This window comes from Pseudorasbora parva, chromosome 3, assembly GCF_024679245.1.
Source record: "Pseudorasbora parva isolate DD20220531a chromosome 3, ASM2467924v1, whole genome shotgun sequence".
Lineage (NCBI taxonomy): Eukaryota > Metazoa > Chordata > Actinopteri > Cypriniformes > Gobionidae > Pseudorasbora > Pseudorasbora parva.
In genome coordinates this window covers 20,754,453-20,773,596 of record NC_090174.1, presented here as the reverse complement: position 1 = coordinate 20,773,596, position 19,144 = coordinate 20,754,453, and the positions used below count along the sequence as shown (strand labels likewise).

General features: G+C 36.9%; 1 protein-coding gene across 1 annotated transcript; it reads left to right on the top strand.

The window, feature by feature from the left end:
- Nucleotides 1-1,637: 1,637 nt before the first annotated feature.
- On the top strand, nt 1,638-8,831 carry tor2a (torsin family 2, member A). The gene is made up of 5 exons (XM_067438074.1): nt 1,638-1,841; nt 3,003-3,268; nt 7,154-7,329; nt 7,431-7,558; nt 7,662-8,831. The coding sequence occupies exons 1-5, from the start codon at nt 1,724-1,726 to the stop codon at nt 7,904-7,906; spliced, it is 933 nt and encodes a 310-aa protein (XP_067294175.1). The 5' UTR covers nt 1,638-1,723; the 3' UTR covers nt 7,907-8,831.
- Nucleotides 8,832-19,144: the final 10,313 nt, after the last annotated feature.

The following is a 19,144-nucleotide window of genomic DNA, read 5'->3' as shown; positions in this document are numbered from 1 at the left end:
CCAGAAATCACAATGTATATATTTTTTAATTATTTATTTGTATTATACAGCTGCAAATAAGTATTTGAAAACCTGAAAAAAAGATCAATGTTTATATTTGGTACAGTAGCCTTTTTTTGCAATTACAGAGGTTGAAAGTTTCCTGTAGTTTTTCACCAGGTTTGCACACACTGCAGGAGGGATTTTGGCCCACTTCACACAGATCTTCTCTAGATCAGTCAGGTTTCTCAGATCAGTCATTGTCATGTTGGAAGACCCAGCCTCAACTCCATCTTCAATGCTCTAACTGATGAAAGGAGGTTGTTCCCCAAAATCTTGCAATACATGGCCCCGGTCATGCTCATCCTTAATACAGTGCAGTCGCCCTGTCCCATGTGCAGAAAAACACCCCCCAAAGCATGATGCTACCACCCCCATGCTTCACAGTAGGGATGGTGTTATTGGGATGGTACTCATCATTCTTTTTCCTCCAAACAGGTTTAGTGGAATTATGACCAAAAAGTTATATTTTGGTTTCATCTGACCACATGACTTTCTCCCATGACTTCTCTGGATAATCCAAATGGTCATTGGCAAACTTAAGACAGGCCAGGAAATGTGCTGGTATTAAGCAGGGGAACCTTCCGTGCCATGCATGATTTCAAACCATGACGTCTTAGTGTATTGCCAACTGTAACCTTGTAAACGGTGGTCCCAGCTCTTTGACCAGCTCCTCCTGTGTAGTTTTGGGCTGACTTCTCACCTTTCTTGGGATCATTGAGACCCCACGAGGTGAGATCTTGCTTGGAGCCCCAGTCCGAGGGAGATTGACAGACGTACATTTTTGTCTCTAGTGTCTTTGGGCAGCTCTTTGGTCTTTGCCATGTTAGTAGTTGTATTCTTACGGATTGTGTGGGTGGACAGGTGTCTTTTTGCAGCAAACAACCTCAAACAGGTGCATCTGATTTAGGATAATAAATGGAATGAAGTGGAAGTGGACATTTTAAAGGCACACTAACAGGTCTTTGAGGGTCAGAATTCTAGCTGATGGACAGGTGTTCAAATACTTATTTGCAGCTGTATCATACTAATAAATAGATGGAGATATATATATATAGTTTTTTTTTGTGGAGATTATACTCTCAGCGGACTACGATGACAATTTCAGACCCCCTCCATTATTTCCAAGTGGGAGAAACTGCAAAATTGCAGGGTGTTCAAATACTGCATAATATTTTACTATTTGCATTCATTTATAGTCTAATCCTGATATTAAAAAGCACAAAACTACACCCCAAATTTCTAATATGGATTTACATTTTTGCTAACATAAGTGGCCTAGTAGATTGGGTAAAGGGCCTACAGTGATAAATCAGACGCAACATTGTTTTTCTTTCTTTCCACAAAATTAACAAGTATACGCAGAAATATTTGCTTACATTTTCTTTGTCTTTTTTTTATTGTTATTATCATTATTGGGACAACATAATAAATCCTTAGACAGTAAAGAAATAAATCCCAGGATTTATATAAACGCCGGAAGTTTGAGGTCACGTAATGACGCAATTACGTCTCTACGTAAAAGAATCAGTGAATTGTTCTTTGAATGAACTGCTCGAAAGAACCGATTCGCGGAAATCTGTGAAATGTATTCAGTTGTTGCCCTCTAGTGCCTGCGTGGAGCTGTAGTTGCGCTTCCGTCATCCAACTCATCTTGGAGCTTTGCTCTGAGGCTGTAGCTACCATGCTATTTATACTTGTCTTAATTTATTGTACTTCCTTAGGTACAGGTTTTGAGATAAAGTCTATTTTTTGTTCAATTTCTGACAGCTGCGACTGTGACTACAAACCAGACATAAAAGGTAAGGTGTGATATTAACAGCTGTCTCTTCAGCAATAGACAGCTAGCATTAGCGTGTGTAACGTTAGTACCCAGTAGAGGATTGAATTTATGTTTCAACATAAATATTTCTTAATACCGACTACGCTAAATTTAAATGAACCATTAGTTGTAGGTGACAGCTGATGAATCTGTAAAAATAAACAAAATGCTACATAGTTAACAGTATATCTACAGCTTTGTGTATAAAGCAGATCACTGCTTTACTGGATGCATTTGAGATACAATCCATTTAATGTTAACTTACAGCTTTCTAAAATAAAACATTTAATGCCACAAAGTGTTACACATAATTCAATACATATCAGTGTAGCTGGAAGTTTGACTGTATTTAAATATTTCAAAGAGTAACAGAAAATACATTATCATATAACAGTAAATTCAGTAAAAATATGCGCCAATAAAATAAACAAAATTAAACTTTATGACTGAGTTTCTGACGAATAGTAAAAAGCAATCGCTTATCATTCCTCTTAATTTTAACTGCAGTTGATCGCCTGGCACAGGACCCCTTAACCTGGACCAGGACCTCCAAAATGTATTTTTTTTTTCATGCATTTTTTTTTTCACTTAATTTATTATTAAATATATGATTATCCCCAAATTCCCACTTAGCTAAAAGCATGCATAATATGAAAACAAATACATTTAAAAAAGTTATTAAATTAATTAACATAATTGTTATAATTAATTGAGGCTAGTGAAACATTTTAAACCTTTTTTATTATATTTAGGATTCTTATTATACATTATGGTTGGCATTTGACAATCATTATAACAAAGTCTACACAATCTTATAATTTATGTGTATTTATTCATAACATCTTATCTACATACTTGGTAAACTTAGAAAGCCAATTATACCTAATATGTGTTGGTTAACAGTAAATAACTAATGAGACAAACATCTGCTTTAAAATGCTATTGGTTTTTCAACATTTGGAGCCCTTGAAATAATTGCTTTGTTATGATGTCATTCAATATATTTGTCCAAAGAAGATCTTGTTACATCTGTTCATGCTCCAGTGTAACAGCTGTGGGTAACATCAAGCTTTTATTAACAAACCCCTTCAATCATCCCAACTGTGTATTTTTTTTTTTTACTTTTTATTTTTTTTTACAGGCTTAGAGTGGGATCTTTATAAAAACCTTTATGGTCAGCATATGGCTCAGGACATTGTTTCGGAAGCAGTGGTGAATTTTTTACAGAATGAAAACCCAGTCAGACCACTAGTGTTGTCTTTCCATGGAGCATCTGGGACTGGAAAAAGCCTGGTCAGCTCTATAATTGGACGACATATCTATGGAACGGCTATGGGCAGTCCGTACATCCATCAGTTTGTTCCCACATTACACTTTCCTTCCGCTGACCGGGTGAAGCAATATAGGGTATGTGTATATTTCTTTATCCTATATAACAGGGTTGCCAGTTTTGTGTAACAAAACTAGCCCAAATGGCCAGTCAAAAATAGCCCAAAACTAGCTCAGTTACCCTATCCCAAATATAAAAAAATACTCCACTCTGATGCCTAAAATACACTATATTGCCAAAGGTTTCGGGACGTCTGCCTTTACATGCACATGAATGACATCCCATCCATAATCCGTAGGGTTTCATTTGGAATTGGGAGCATGAAATTGTCTAAAATGTCTTGCTATGCTGAAGCATTAAGTGTTCCTTTCATTGGAACTAAGGGGCCAAGCCCAACCCCTGAAAAACATTCCCACACCATAATACCCCCTCCACCAAACTTTACACTTTGCATAATGCAGTCAGGCAAGTGCCGTTCTCTTGGCAACTGCCAAACTAGGGCTGTCAACAAATATTCTAAATTCGAATATATATTCAAATAGTTTTTAAAAAACAAATTTCGAAGGTGAAAATGAATATTCGAATAAAAAAAATGGTGGGAAAAAACACCCGCGGCAGTAGAGGCGTGGCTGTCTGCTTTGCTCATGGGCGCACTCACGCGCATGAGGGTTCAGGGACAGGTCACAGGAGTCACTGCTGAAAGGTCTCGAAAGTTGACGCAACTTGCATGGAAGATGGCAAAAAAGTACAGAGCCCAACTCGACCGCGGCAGACAAAGCGATTTTTAACCCTCCAGAATCTAAAAAGCCATGTCTGGAAGTACTTTGGATTTTGGTCTGTAGGAGGTAAAATTGTTGAGCCACGAGATAAATTTGAATGCAAGCTATGTAAGATACAGTTAGCATACCATGCCCCATTTTATTTAACGTTAAACAGAAGCATTACTAAAATCTAAGGCTAAGTTACTGTTTCATGTCAAGGAAAGGTTTCATATTTACCACACCAGAGCTCGATCGGAGCGTTCAATATGCTGTAAAGCTTAAATTAATATTAATAATATTTGTTTCAATCACTGAATAAAGCCTGCTATATTTGGGACAAGAGGCAACCCTAAATTGCTTGCACAAAACTCTTGATCAGCACTCAAAGTTTGTTTATTTAAACCGTTATGCGCAGAGAGTGTGAGGGTGAGGGCGAGAGAGAGTAAGGTCTGCGGTCTTGGCCATTTATGATGCGAGCTCCAGACCGTCAGCGGCGTTCATCGTTCATGTACCCGCAGAGAACAGCTTCATCTAGTTGATTTACTTGTTTTTGTGTAATACGTTGTCAAATATGTTTAAACTTAAATAGACTATCTATACAAGTAATTATGTCTCTTTGTATTAATTTGTCCTGTTGTTGACGTAATGCGTGTCATTGACAAAATGTGCAACCAGATGTTTGAATAGTTCGAATATTCTTGGTTTTTTAGAGGGAATATTCGAATGTCATTTAATTTTTGAGCAATTATGACAGCCCAATGCCAAACTCAGACTCATCCATCGGGTTGCCAGACAGAGAAGCGTGATTCATCACTCCAGTGAATACGTCTTCACTGCTATATAGTCCAGTGTCAGTGTGCTGTACATTACTGCATCCAACACTTTGCATTGCACTTGGTGATGTAAGGCTTGGATGCAGCTGCTCGGCCATGGAAACCCGCATGAAGCTCTCTACGCACTGTTCTTGAGCTAATCTGAAGGCCACACAAAGTTTGGAAGTCTGTAGCTATTGACTCTGCAGAAAGTTTGCAACTTCTGCACCGTGTGCCTCCGCATGTGCTGACCCCGCTCTGTGATTTTAGCACTTCGTAACTGAGTTGCTGTTATTTCTAATTGCTTCAACGGTTTTATAATACCACTAACAGTTGACTGTGGAATATTTAGTAATGAGGACATTTCATGAATGGACTTATTGCACAGGTGGCAAGCTATCACCGTAATGTACACCCAGCCGGTTGTTATTGCTGAATAAACCCTGACAAGGTGATCAAGTTTATTCTGTGATAACAACGGGCTGGATGTACATTATACCACTTACTACATGGCTACTAGCCACATAAGTAAATAATTAGACACAAAATATTGACTTCAGAGTTTAAATATTTTATTAGGTCTTTAAATGAAAAGCTTCCACGAAGAAAGCAGTTTCATAAAATACAATAAAGTAATAATAAAACATAAAAATTAGAAAGTGAGAGATCACTTGAAGGCAGAGAAGTAGAGAGGGAGAATTATTTACTGAGCATAGAGAAAAGATGAGTTTTAAGTTGGGATTTAAAGGTCTGGAGAGTAGAGCTGGCATGCAGATTAGGGGGCATCTTATTCCATAGCTTAGGCCCTATAACACTAAACGCCATATCAGCCACAGTAAAGAGTTTATACTTGGGTACAACAAGCAAATTTTCATTGATCTGAGGGTCCTGGCAGGAACATATGGATAACTCTCTAAGGCATTGGGGTGCGGGGCCATGACTGGCTTTATAAACTAAAACTAACAGTTTAAGCTGGATAGGACTGGCCACAGGAAGCCAGTGAAGTTGGTTAAGGATGGGAGTGAGTAACCTCAAGGTGATTTCCTAGGCAGATATTGACTTGGGACTATATTATGGGGAAGCACAGACGAAGCACTGCTACTTGGGGTGTAGAGATATCACGGCTCTCATCCTCACGTCCTCTGGCTGTTGAGCGATCGCAATGTGATGCGTGATATCTCTGTCCAGGTAGCAATGTTTCGCCTGTGCTTCCCCAAGTCAATATCTGCCTAGGAAATCACCTGTCTTAATCTGTATCACTATATTTACTCGTTGTGACTACGCAGGCCACAAGAAGTAATTAGGTGTTTTTTTGTTTTGTTTTTGGATCACTTTTACTCGGGACATGCTAGCTGGCAAAACAGGATTCCATTCATTATGCTAAAATAAGCTAGCGGTGACCCTGCCAAACTAAAACAATGCATGCACTGAGACAAAAATGCATTTGCCCACATATCTAAATGTAGGAAAGAAGTTGAATAAGCCCAACACACGATACGGTACAGTCCTGCCACTTATTACACTGCATTTCACCACATAAATAATGACACCGATTTGAAATGATGCTGTTATAAAATCGTACAAAAATCGTATAAAATCTGTTTATCTTATAATTCATTACAGTGTACAAAACAATCGTCTCAAAACAGGAACCATGCATATTCATTCAAAAATCACCTTTAATACATAGTTTGAGTGTTCAGTGCTGATTTCATCTCAATCTTTTCTGAAGACACAAATGTGTCCTATTTACCTCCTAAACAACGACTGACAGAGATTAAAATGGCATTTAATCGAGATTATGAGCAACAGCGAATGAACGGGACATGCTGTGCAGTGTTTTTTATACAGAACATAATGTAATGTCATAATGTAAGCATTTTCTTAAAATGTTATAAATTGAGCTCATAATGTAATAACGATTTTTACATTGAGATGTGTTGCGATATAAACTCACCAAAAACAGGTCATCTTTTTTTTATTATTATTATATATCTTGTTTACAGTACTACTGTGAGTAGTATTACCTCCAGAGTGCTGGAGGGTTCGTGGGAGTTTGCCCAACCAATCCACATGTGCTTTGATAGTAATAATGTAATACTTTATTACATTATGAGTTGCTACAAACTTTAAAGGTTTCCTACCAGTGTCCCTCTCTCACAAAACTCATCATCTAGCACATGAATGTAGAAATGGGCAAAAAATTGCAATACAAGCATTTCAAACCTTTATCCTGCGGCAACCATTTAAGTAGCAGTTTTGCAGGAAAACTGCACACTTGGCAACTCTGAAAACAAAAACACAAAATTTGCATTTTAATATTTAGATCCTGGATGTTTTTGGGGGTTTTTTCTTTCATTTATTTGTCCTTTTCTTGTTTTGTGCACAGTCAGATCTAAAACGCTGGGTCGAGAAGAACCTCACCGCTTGTGCTCGCTCAATCTTTATCTTCGATGAGATGGAGAAAATGCCTCCTGGTGTGATTGATGTTTTAGAACCGCATTTAGGCCCCTTTCATGTTCTATTCCAGACGAACTACCGTAAGGCGATTTATATATTTATCAGGTAAGGCTGAATTAATCAAATAATTTTATATGCGTATTATAAACTGGCATGCATATTTCAGGACAATATTTCATTTAAATATAATCTTCCCTTTTTTTCAGTACTGTAGGTCAGGAGGTAGTTAACAAACTTGCGTTGGAGAGTCGACAGGCGGGTAGAGATCGAGAGGACATTCGCCCTGATGAGCTGGAGGAGAGTATTGCTGATGCCGTGTACAACAACAAGAACAGTGAGTGTCAGCTCAATCTTGTTAATGATACCTGCTAATTACAGTACTTCATAAATGTTGCAACAATTTTCTATCTAATCTGTGGATGAACTTTGTTTCCCAGGTGGGTTCTACCACTCCAGAATAATTACAGAAAAGCTTATCACTCGCTTTGTGCCTTTCCTTCCCTTGCTTCGGCGGCACGTGGAGCGCTGTGCCCAGCGGGAGCTCTGCCAGCGCGGGGAGTGTCAGCGTACAGATGTGGCGTCGTCAGTAGGAGGCGCCATGACTTACACACCAAATGACAGCCCATATTTCTCAAGCACTGGCTGCAAATTGGTGCCGGCTAAAGTTAACCTGTTCCTTTGAGGGCCAAAGTTAGATCTTTTTAGGATCTTCACAGCTCAAAGCCTTTCGGGTGGTTGAACTACAGAGTGAAATTTGGGACATTCTTTGTATCTGACATACGCATGAGTTCTGATGAAGAATGGACAGGATTCGATAAACATCTCTGGTTTTTGCCATTTTTAATCAAGCAAGAATAAGCCAGTTGCTAGTTGATATAAAGGCAAGTTCTCTGGGCCACTGAAACAACCTTCAAAACACTCATTTTCAGGGTGGAGTTCATTACAAATCAAGTGCTTTCTGAACTTCAGTCAATATTTATTTTATCATGGGGTACAATGAAACTAATTGCTTTTTTCTGATGCTGACCACAAGGTGGCAGCAGTGCCTACTTGAAGGAGGGTTTTTGTCCCACAGTCCCTTTGTTGTTGTTTTGTCATTTTTTAAATCATATTAAATATGTAAATGGTATATAATAGTGCTTTTTTATTATTTAAACAGATTTACTTCAATCAGAAAGATGGATTTTAGCAGCTCTTATTTACAATGTAAATGAGGGTTCACCCAAAAGTTCTTACTATATGAAACTCACAAAGAATGGTTAGAACACAAAACATCATTAAGTTCCTTTATTTAATTGTAAACACTAAAGGGACAAATAAAGATTTAAATCATGACGTGCTCTGAAATTCCAGTGTTATTCAGTGTTGTTTACATTGTACAGATATTCTGCACATTAATAGTCTGCGATGTGATGTAAATATGTTTTAAAAAGGATGAACTATTTTCTTCATGCACTTTTCTATTCATTGATAAACCGTATCCTTTTTTTCAAGCAATGTGCCAGTTTCTTTTCTTTTTCAGTTCAATTTCAGACATGTACAGTAATACAAAATAAAAAGATGAAACACTTAATCAAAAGCCAGGCAATAAAATCATCGTTCATTTTTTTACTTGTCTGTTTGATTGTTTAAATCCACAAGATTGTTTTTCACGATACTTTGAGCATCATGAGTTTAAACGGAGCTTTTCAAATATCCCAACCCCATATATGACCATTCCTAGTCCCTTGCTGTGTGGACATATAACTGTGGAACATGGACTGAATGACACAAAGCCTTCCAGCTCCCTCTGATGGCCCTTTTTCCTCCACTTACCAAAGGAATATTAAATGTTTCTCAGCAGGAAATGTTAGCAGGTGTTAGGTGGTCTGTTGAAGGTCTGCGAAAGCGAAACACCGTGACTGTGAGCTGGACGTTAAGCCCTTTGAGAACATGTTGAATTTTAGTGGATAAGCTCTTAAAGCTTTCCCTACCATTTCACCTGCACACAAAGCACTAATACCCACTTTGATGACTTCATCTGTCCCATCCCAGTATGCCAAGAGGAAGTGTAGCGACAAGGACCTCACCTTGGGTGGCGTCAAAGGGAGGATTTTCAAACGTTGCGGGACTGTTGCATAAAGCAAGATAATGCCAGACTGACCCCCTCCCTCCTCCAAACCTCTGCTCTTTGCTTGACCCCCGAGCTCCTGTTCACACGCTCTCCAAGGCGACTGCCCTTTCCTGGCCACTGGCCCCTTCATTCGGACACCTCTCCATTCTGTCCCAAATCAGGTCTAAAAAGGCACAACGTCACCCCCTCCGCCGGTCCCCTCTGGCCTGGCTACAATGGCCCCCCTCCTCCCTCAACATCTGTGGGCACCCCTCTGTCTCCTCATTTTCTCCCTAACCACCCCATTATTGGCTGTCTTTCACTTGTAAATGTGCCCAGCCACAGTGCTGATGAGGCTTTCATCTGCATGGCCAGGGTCAGGCCGGAGTTAGCGGCCGGCTGAGGGGTGGGACGGAGGATGCAGCGGGCCTTGTGTGGCCCAGAGATGAAAAACAATCAGGACACTGAGCAAAGTCCTTTTGAGGTGCATTCAGCTGAGACGCTCTGCTAAACCAACTTTTGCCTCTTTCTGCATCAGCTATTTGGAAGTTTCGTGTGGTTGTGCAGCATAGAGACTTAGTAGGCCTATTGTCATTATTAACATTATGCTTGTTAATTAAACAATGTTTTAATATTAGAAATCATTTTAAAACAAATGTTTTTGGGTCAAAAAAAACAAAAACAAATGCAATATATGAATCAATCTATTTGATGAATTTTCGAGTTAGAGTAGCCTAACTTAAATTGTGGGTTCTAACTAATTTTAACGTATCTGGTGGCCCTAAAATCAATTCATCTAATCTATTTCAGTTAAAATCAACAAATAGCACATTTGTAGTTTTTTGCATACAGACAACCTCATCAAAACAATTCCTAATGTGAAAATGATTAAACGTCAGTAGTTGGCGATGTCACTTTGAACACATAGGCCTACGCATGCGCATGACGTCACAGGTCGCGCGTTTTTGTAGTTTATACCAGTCTATGGTTTATACCTATGGATTATACAGACATTTTCAAAAATGTGCATTTTAAAACCCGTTTTCAGAACTTTGCGTTTTCAGGCCCCCAAACCGCTGTTGTGTAAATGAACGGCCAAAAGGGTTACATTTTTTTCAGTTTTTTGCTGACGCATTTATAGACAAAAACAAGGCTGGGGCCTGCTGTAGCTATACAGATCCTATAGAACACTTAATTGTCACAACTCCTAACTTCGTAAACTTTCTTGTAAACGTGTTACTGAAAGTTTTTTTAATTTATTTTTTTATTTTTATTTTTGAAAAAAGATGTTTTGTCATTTGAATAAACTGTTAAACAATACAAACCATTGAACGCACCTTATGCCACCTATTTCAGAAATTAAAAAGGTTACATGGCGCTACCCTGGCTAAGTTATTGCAACTAAAAAATAAATTAAAACATACATTTAATTTTAAATTACACACAATTATTAAGTTGATGTAAGTAATGATTAAGAATGATCAGTATTAGCCTATAGTTCTCTAACGTCTTAACGTTCTCTGTTTTCAACCTAAAAGGTTAAATTAATACGATTTCAATAAAATAAAATCAAAGTTGTAATCATTAATTTATTAAGTTGTCTCCTGTTCTGGCCAAAAAGTTTAAGAAGCTCCATCCTCAAACTCATCCCACTTTCTGTCATTCCACTTTCAAAAGTCAACATTGCGTCATAATATGCTGATTGTGAGATTACTTGTGGACTGTCTCTCTTCATCTCTGTTCTCAACCAAACAATGGGTGGTTACCGCGGCAATGGAGTCTCCAGGACAACAGGTGAACAAAGGGCGAGAGGAGGGGGAATGCTGAGAGAGGGGTGGAGGGGGCACCGGGGATGCCCTTGGCCTCTGTGTGGTCAGTGGGGGACATGGGCCTCTGGAGGATGTATACGAAAATGTCTGTCCGAAATCTGTCCCTCTTTGCAAGCATGAAATGATTGATAATCCTCTAACTTACTAAAGACTCTGATGCTGACACTGTCACGTGACACGTCTTCCCTCTTCATGATGTATGGCCTCATTTGCAATGATCAAGTGCAAATTCCACTAGCACAGCATATAGTCGTTCATATCAGCTCAGTGACTCTATTCTGCTGGGGATGTGAAGCAGTGCATGGAGAGTCAGTCTAGGACCAATGCAGAATTTTTTTTTTTTTTTTTTTTTTTTTTGAGGAAACGGTTTCATTTCGTAATTATTCAGGCCTAAATAAAATGATATAGCCTACGTTTAGTAACGGTTTATATGTTTTATATAAAGCAGAGGAATTGTATTAATTTCAGTAGAATGTCTGAAATAAACAAATGTTGCTAATTTAGAGAAGTACTTCAGTAAAGAACAAAAATACTGAATTAGCCAAATAAACATAAACAATTGTTTGCTGATGTTAAACAGTCTAATATGCAAAATAATCATACTATTATTAATAAAGATCTAAATTAGGTGAACAGAATAACTCGAGTCCAATGTAACTCGAAGTTGTATTGTTAGAAATGTAGGCTATTTTGTTTTCAGTGTTCATAAATAAGAAAAGATTACTATAATGTTTCTTTGTTTTCAATGTAAGAAAATATTGCTATGATGTTTCTTTATTTTTTATTTTTTGTTTATTATTTATTATTTTATCGTTATTGATGGAGCCAATGTTTTATTTTATATTTTATTTTAGGTTTAAATAGAAAGAAAAAAAGCATTATACAATTAGGCTACCTACTCGCCTTTTAAATATTCCAGCAGATGTAATATGTAGCCTACTAATCTCAAAAAGAAAGGCTTTTAGTTATTTTTTATTTTTATGAAAAGGTCTAATGCAAATGGATGACAACTATGTATTCGTTTAATGCTACTCGTGCTGATTTCAAAAGATCAAAAGATCTGACCTGTGTGTAAAACTAATCTTGTCTAATCCTATTGGATTAACATGCCATTTCTTTGTTATCCTTAAATCTGTAGCAGACACCTCAAACAATAAATGTGACAAAATTGAACTAATTTTAAACGAGTAACAGAAACCATAATATCACAAATTAAAGCTACTTTAATAAATATTAGCTATAGCTAGTAAAAAAAATGTATAGATAAACATTTTTCGTTCTGTTTTACTAAACAATAAAACAGGCAAAATCTGTTTTCGTCATATAAAAATGTTGATGTATTTTATTATATTACTCAAAAACATGATACAATTATAGTGCTAAATATACATTATTTTAGGTTACATGTATTTTATGGTAATATACAAATCAAAACAAACCAACCAAAAAACATGATGTGAAATAAAACATAGGCTATAATAAAACAATAAATCCTATAGCGTTTACGTGTCATTACCGTCCAAGCTAAATAATTTTCTATAATTCAAAACACTATAACACATTACGAAAATACAACAAATCCAATCATATTAAGTAAAATGAAGTCAACTAATCTGTTTTCTTTAACACTGCATTTTAAATTAACAACTTCATCAGAATGCTTCATTATTTAAAAAATAATAAATCCCATGCACGGATGTAACAGAGATGATCAGAAGTGATTGGAGACGCGTGGGAGCCTCAAGCAACAGATGTCCAGGCACAATTCTCGACTGATCGCTTGACATTTCACAAGAATTGCGTTTGGACAATCAACTGCTTGAGCTCATATTTCCATAAACAGCACAACTGTGTGAATATTTACTGTAGGGTCCATACGTTTGGGTCCTCGTGTTTCTGCTCTTCAGTGGGTAAAGGCCTTCGAGCACAATGTGTTTTTCTTTTCTTTACATAATTCAGACGTGCAGGCGTTCAATGTATCGGCTGTATTTCACAAATTCATTGTCAGTAAAATTACATAATACTATTTTCGGTTCACTTTCGTTATCTACAGAAATGTCAAAATAGCACGAGACGAAATTGACGCTCAATATCCTACTGTCCGTCTAAGCATGTAATGTTGCTTTAAGACTGTGCTATTTTGCCAAAAAAATAATAGCACATTTCTACAAACCTTTTTTTTTTTTTTTTTTTTTTTTTTGGTTACTTATATTATAACCGCACAATAAAATCGTGTCTTACCGGGTAAATGCTCGGGTTAACCAAATTAATCAAAGGTTTTATCAGTTAATTCGTTCCAGTGCAATAAATAAATGCCCAATTGTAATTCACAAAAATCAAAATTTCCCTGTGAAATAATCGAGGAATATTTTGGCAGAGCTGCTATGTCGACGCGGTCGGTGATCTTTAGGAGGCTCAGGCTCTGTGCTGCACCATCACGATACACTTTCTTCAGAAGACACTGAGGCAGCGATTCGCCATGTCTGCACCTGTGAGATGTTTCTGATCAAGTATGGAAGACCAAAAACGAGCAAAAAAAAGAGAGAGAGAGAGAAAGAGAGAGAAACCTCCTGATGTGCGTTAAATTCCTCCAGAGGTGTCGTTCCGCGGTGCTGGGAGTCTCCAACTTCAATGCGCAGAATAAAATAAAGTTCTTTAGCGTATTCAAGACGCGATGCGCGTGACCCTCACAATGTATGTTAGCGAGGATCGAAAGAAGGCACGAATTCATTTATACATAGCTTTTTATCGCTCCCGTCCAGAGGACTGTTGTAAAATAAGGACCAAAACACACTGGCAGCGTTTCTGGCTAAAGGATGCGCGGAGGCTCGCGTGACAACTGCGCAGCTTTCTAAATAAACGGCGAAGGCGAGAGTGGGGTCGGTGGCCGCTTGGTACGAGATTTGAATAACACACCAGTGAGTGATAAATGGCCATTGTGGTGAGAAGGGGATGAGTATCCACTGTCTCAATCGGCGTACTGACCAGCAGCTGCGCTGGGACCAGAAAGCTCTTAAAGAAACAACACTCTATTTTTTTGCCCATTGCAATTACAATCCAACAGTGTCTACAGTGCCATTACGCTTTTGTGTCCTCGATGACGTTTCCTATCTCTCAAAAGCCACTCGTGTAAGGGATTACCTGGCACTTTACCACAAAGGAATCGTTTATTAACACTTCACAAGTAAAGTGTTTTTACAGGCACATAATAGGCTACAGGGTTTCTGAAAACACTAAAGTAGCTTATAATCAAATATTAATAGCATGCACTCATAAAGATGTGAAGCTTTATAAGAGTTCTTTCATTTATACGACATGTTACTTAAAGCCTTTCCCCCCTTATTTTTCTGTATAAGAGCATACCTTAAATCCTGAATACAAAAATTATATTGAACAATTGCATTGTTATTGCTCAGAAAAAAAGCATTGAAAGCATGTTATTTATATTGCAACAATGTAAATGGGGCAAAAGTTTACAATGTAACCTGCCATTAAGCATCATGTTGTTTAAGCATAGGCGTAGCCTAATTTAAACAGTAAAAGTTATGGGACTCAAAATATTTTTTTTAATAAAAATAAAATAAAAAAAATCTATAGGCCTATATATATATATATATATAGTATATATATAAATAAACTAAATAAACTATATATATATATAGTTTAAAATAATTTACAAAAAAGGTAGGTGTTAGTAGAGAAACTGTAGAAAAAAACATTTATTTTTATAATGACTTTTATTTACTGAGATATGGTTTAGGCATTGTGTGTTAGGTGGTATTACTTTAAATATTTTTGTAAAACAGGGAAGACCCCCTAGGTGGCTCAGAACATTACCCTGAATAAATTTGCACTTTTGTATTAGCTGTGTCCAGCCGTGCCAGTAACCTCTGACCTCAACTATTGTTAGTGCTAAGAGTGGACCAAGCAATCCTGACCATTCAGAGAAGCTGGGAATGGTCCATTGTAAAGGATTGCTCAGGGAAAGCGTATTTGTCAATGTAGATGGAATGCTGAAAATCGTCCACAAGTGATATTGTCTTTGAAGTATTTTTCAATAGTTCTCTTTTAATAGTATTGATGGAAATCCTCTTGGATGGATGCCCCACATCTGTCAAAAAAAATCTCAACACAATTCCACAATTATTAATTATTCTCTGTCTATATTTTTTAAATTAGTTATGATGTTAATTACATGAGTTCATAATAATTGAACTGAGCCCAATAAAGAAGGATCACATTTTTTAAGTGTAATTAAAGATACAAGCAAAGAGCTGACAGAAAGACATTAAACTGGCTCTGTTTAAGTTCCATTGATTGTGTTGTCGGTTCAGTGTGCATTCAGCATTTGCTAATTCAGTGACGAAACAAGTGATTCTCTACAAAACTTTTGCTCATGTCAGAGCAATAAAATGTACCATTTCAACAATAGAATTCCTGAATTGCTGTCTACATTTATATGAGCTGATTGGGTTATTTATATATTATTATTTATTCTATAATTCTTTAGTTTAGAATTCTGATTTTATACAGCATTTGTTTACATTAAATTGCAGAATATTGTAGCATACTTTTTATTCTCATGTTGCTTTAATGAGATGAGCTCTCCAGCTGCAGGAATTCCACAAGTTTGTGTCAGATCTGATGATCATTTTCTTCAGCATGATTTGATGACATGATACAGTTCAATTAAAATGTATATTTTCACAATACTGATTGTTTCAAAGCAGCTTTACAGAAAATGCTTGCAATTGAGTAATCAGAGGCAGGGGTGGTAAGTAATCAAGTAAAAATACTTTGATACTTTACTTAAGTATTTTTTTCGGGGATCTGTACTTTACTTGAGTATATTTTATTTGCATCTACTTTTACTCTTACTCCACTACAATATTAAAGGCAAAGTTTACTTTTTACTCCAATACATTTCCCCATGCCCGCTCCAAGTATTAAGTATTTATTACACTTGATCTCCAAACCGGTCTGGTCATTCATGGATGATCCAGTCGGGTAGCCTATAGACTTGACAAGGCTGACAAGTCAGGTTTGCCACACTTACGTTAGCTCAGTGTTTCACCAACTTTTTATTTTGCGGCAAACTATTTACTATGAAAACATCGGTAACATTTTACAATACAGGTGCACTATTATAATTCATGCCTAACTAATGCATAGATAATCATGAGTTAATGTATTACTAATGAAGAACTAAACCATTTATTAATGATTACTGCATCAGCAACTAATGAACATTCTCTATGATTAATAGATTAAGTAATATATGAATTGCTATTAATTAAATATGACATCATTAATTCCCTAATAACATATTACATTAACTAATAATGTAAATTCATGTATTCAAAGCCATGCATTCCGACTCTCAGTTGTGTTTAATTCATCATTAATCATAGCAATTGGCAAAATTAAAATATGACTTTACTTGTTGAGGCACATGACTATTAACTAATTGTTATGTAATATGTCATTGTGGTTATGGCTTTTGAATTAATGTTGAATTAGTTAATAGTATCTTGCTCCTCATCTGTTTTATGGAGCTAATGTTATGGAACACGTCTATTTTAAGTTTAACCCCTATACTGCGTTAAGGTGCTTCATTGTCTCTTATTAATTGCAAATCTAACAAATTCTTAATTGCAGTATCTAATCTTATAATTTGTTCAATTAAAGCATTGCATATCAGTCCCAAAAGATTTTATCTGCTTAATTATTGATATTTACAGTTAATTTGAATATTTACTTTTTACTTTCGGTACTTGAGTACGTTTTAAACCTGATACTTTTGTACTTTTACTCAAGTGATGTTTGAATGGAGGACTTTCGACTCTTACTGGAGTATTTTTTTATTTAGGTATATATACTTTCACTCGAGTATAACTTTTGAGTACTTTTACCACCTCTGATCAGAGGTGACTGTCAAAGCAATGTCTACAGTTGTAAGAGACAGTGAGGAAAATAAGTATTTGAACACCCTGCTATTTTGCAAGTTCTCCCACTTGGAAATCATGAAGGGGTCTGAAATTGTAATCATAGGTGCATGTCCACTGAGAGAGACATAATCTAAATAAAAATCCAGAAATCACAATATATGATTTTTTAACTATTTATTTGTATGATACAGCTGCAAATAAGTATTTGAACTGTCTATCAGCTAGAATTCTGACCCTCAAAGACCTGTTAGTGTGCCTTTAAAATGTCCACCTCCACTCCATTTATTATCCTAAATTAGATGCACCTGTTTGAGGTCGTTAGGTACATGAAGACACCTGTCCATCCCATACAATCAGTAAGAATTCAACTACTAACATGGCAAAGACCAAAGAGCTGTCCAAAGACACTAGAGACAAAATTGTACACCTCCACCATGCTTGAATGGGCTACGGGGAAATTGCCAAGCAACTTGGTGAAAAAAGGTCCACTGTTGGAGCAATCATTAGAAAATGGAAGGAGCTAAACATGACTGTCAATCTCCCTCGGACTGGGGCTCCATGCAAGATCTCACCTCGTGGGGTCTCAATGATCCTATGAAAGGTGAGAAATCAGCCCAGAACTACACGGGAGGAGCTGGTCAATGACCTGAAAAGAGCTGGGACCACCGTTTCCAAGGTTACTGTTGGTAATACACTAAGACGTCATCGTTTGAAATCATGCATGGCACGGAAGGTTCCCCTGCTTAATACCAGCACCAGGCCCGTCAACTGCTAATTTCCCGTTAATTTCCAGGCCTGTCTTAAGTTTGCCAATGACCATTTGGATTATCCAGAGGAGTCATGGGAGAAAGTCATGTGGTCAGATGAGACCAAAATAGAACTGGCTGTATCAAACAAATAAATAGTAAAACATAAAAAAAAACCATACCATGTGATTTCTGGATTTTTTTAATTTTTAGATTATGTCTCTCACAGTGGACATGCACATACGATGACAATTTCAGACCCCTCCATGATTTCTAAGTGGGAGAACTTGCAAAAAAAACTTGCACCCTGCTAGGGTGTTCAAATACTTATTTTCCTCACTGTATATCATATAGTTAGCTAATATCATGTATTTATTTAGGCAGAAACGATGATCTCATTAAAGCAATTATTACAAGTTGTGATCATGATTATAGAAAATTTAGCTTCAGAGTTGGCATCATCTGAAGTCCTCGCAGGGGTATCTGAAGTCTTCGTTAGAGGATGGATTCAAACTGGAGCAGGCGAAGCCTAATCTTTAGTTATGGGCACCCCGAGGTAGAAACAGAAAAGCGAATTGAAAATAAAGCTGCTGTTCATAACATTTCAAGCAAAAGATAATTATGTGCACTTCATCTGATATAACTGGAGTACAAGGTTATGAGGTACATTATGTGAATACTTGGCTAAATAGATGTCTTTAATTTGCATTTAAACTGGCAGTGTAAGTATAAGCCTAACATCATCAGGAAGGCTATAGGAGGGAAATTAAAAAATGCCCTCCCTCCTTTAGTGGACTTGGGTACTACTCAAAGTCCAGAGTTTTGTGGCCTTTAAGAGTGTGACGGAAGATCAGTTGAATACACAGAAGCTGAACCAGGGCCATAGGTCAGTAGAAATACAGAACTTAATAGGCAACCAGTATAGAAATGATACAATTTTAATAAGAACTCTAGAAGCTGCATTTTGGACTAACTAGTTTGTTTATTGAGGATGCAGGAAACCCATGCATTAACCTACAGTAATCCAGTCTAGACTCTAGAGGTCATAAATGCATGAACTATCTTTTCTGCATCAGAAACGGATAATGTTCCATATATGTTTCTGAGGCAGAAGAAGGACGTTTTTGTAACATTTAAAATATGATTATCAAACTGTAAAGGTAACAGTACAGCCTTCCAGATGCAAATTGTATTCTGTGGTTTTATTGTGTCCAATAAGTAATACCTTAGTCTTATCTGAATTTAATAGTAGAAAATTACTGGTTATCCAATATTTTATATATTTAAAACTCTGTCAATATGGAT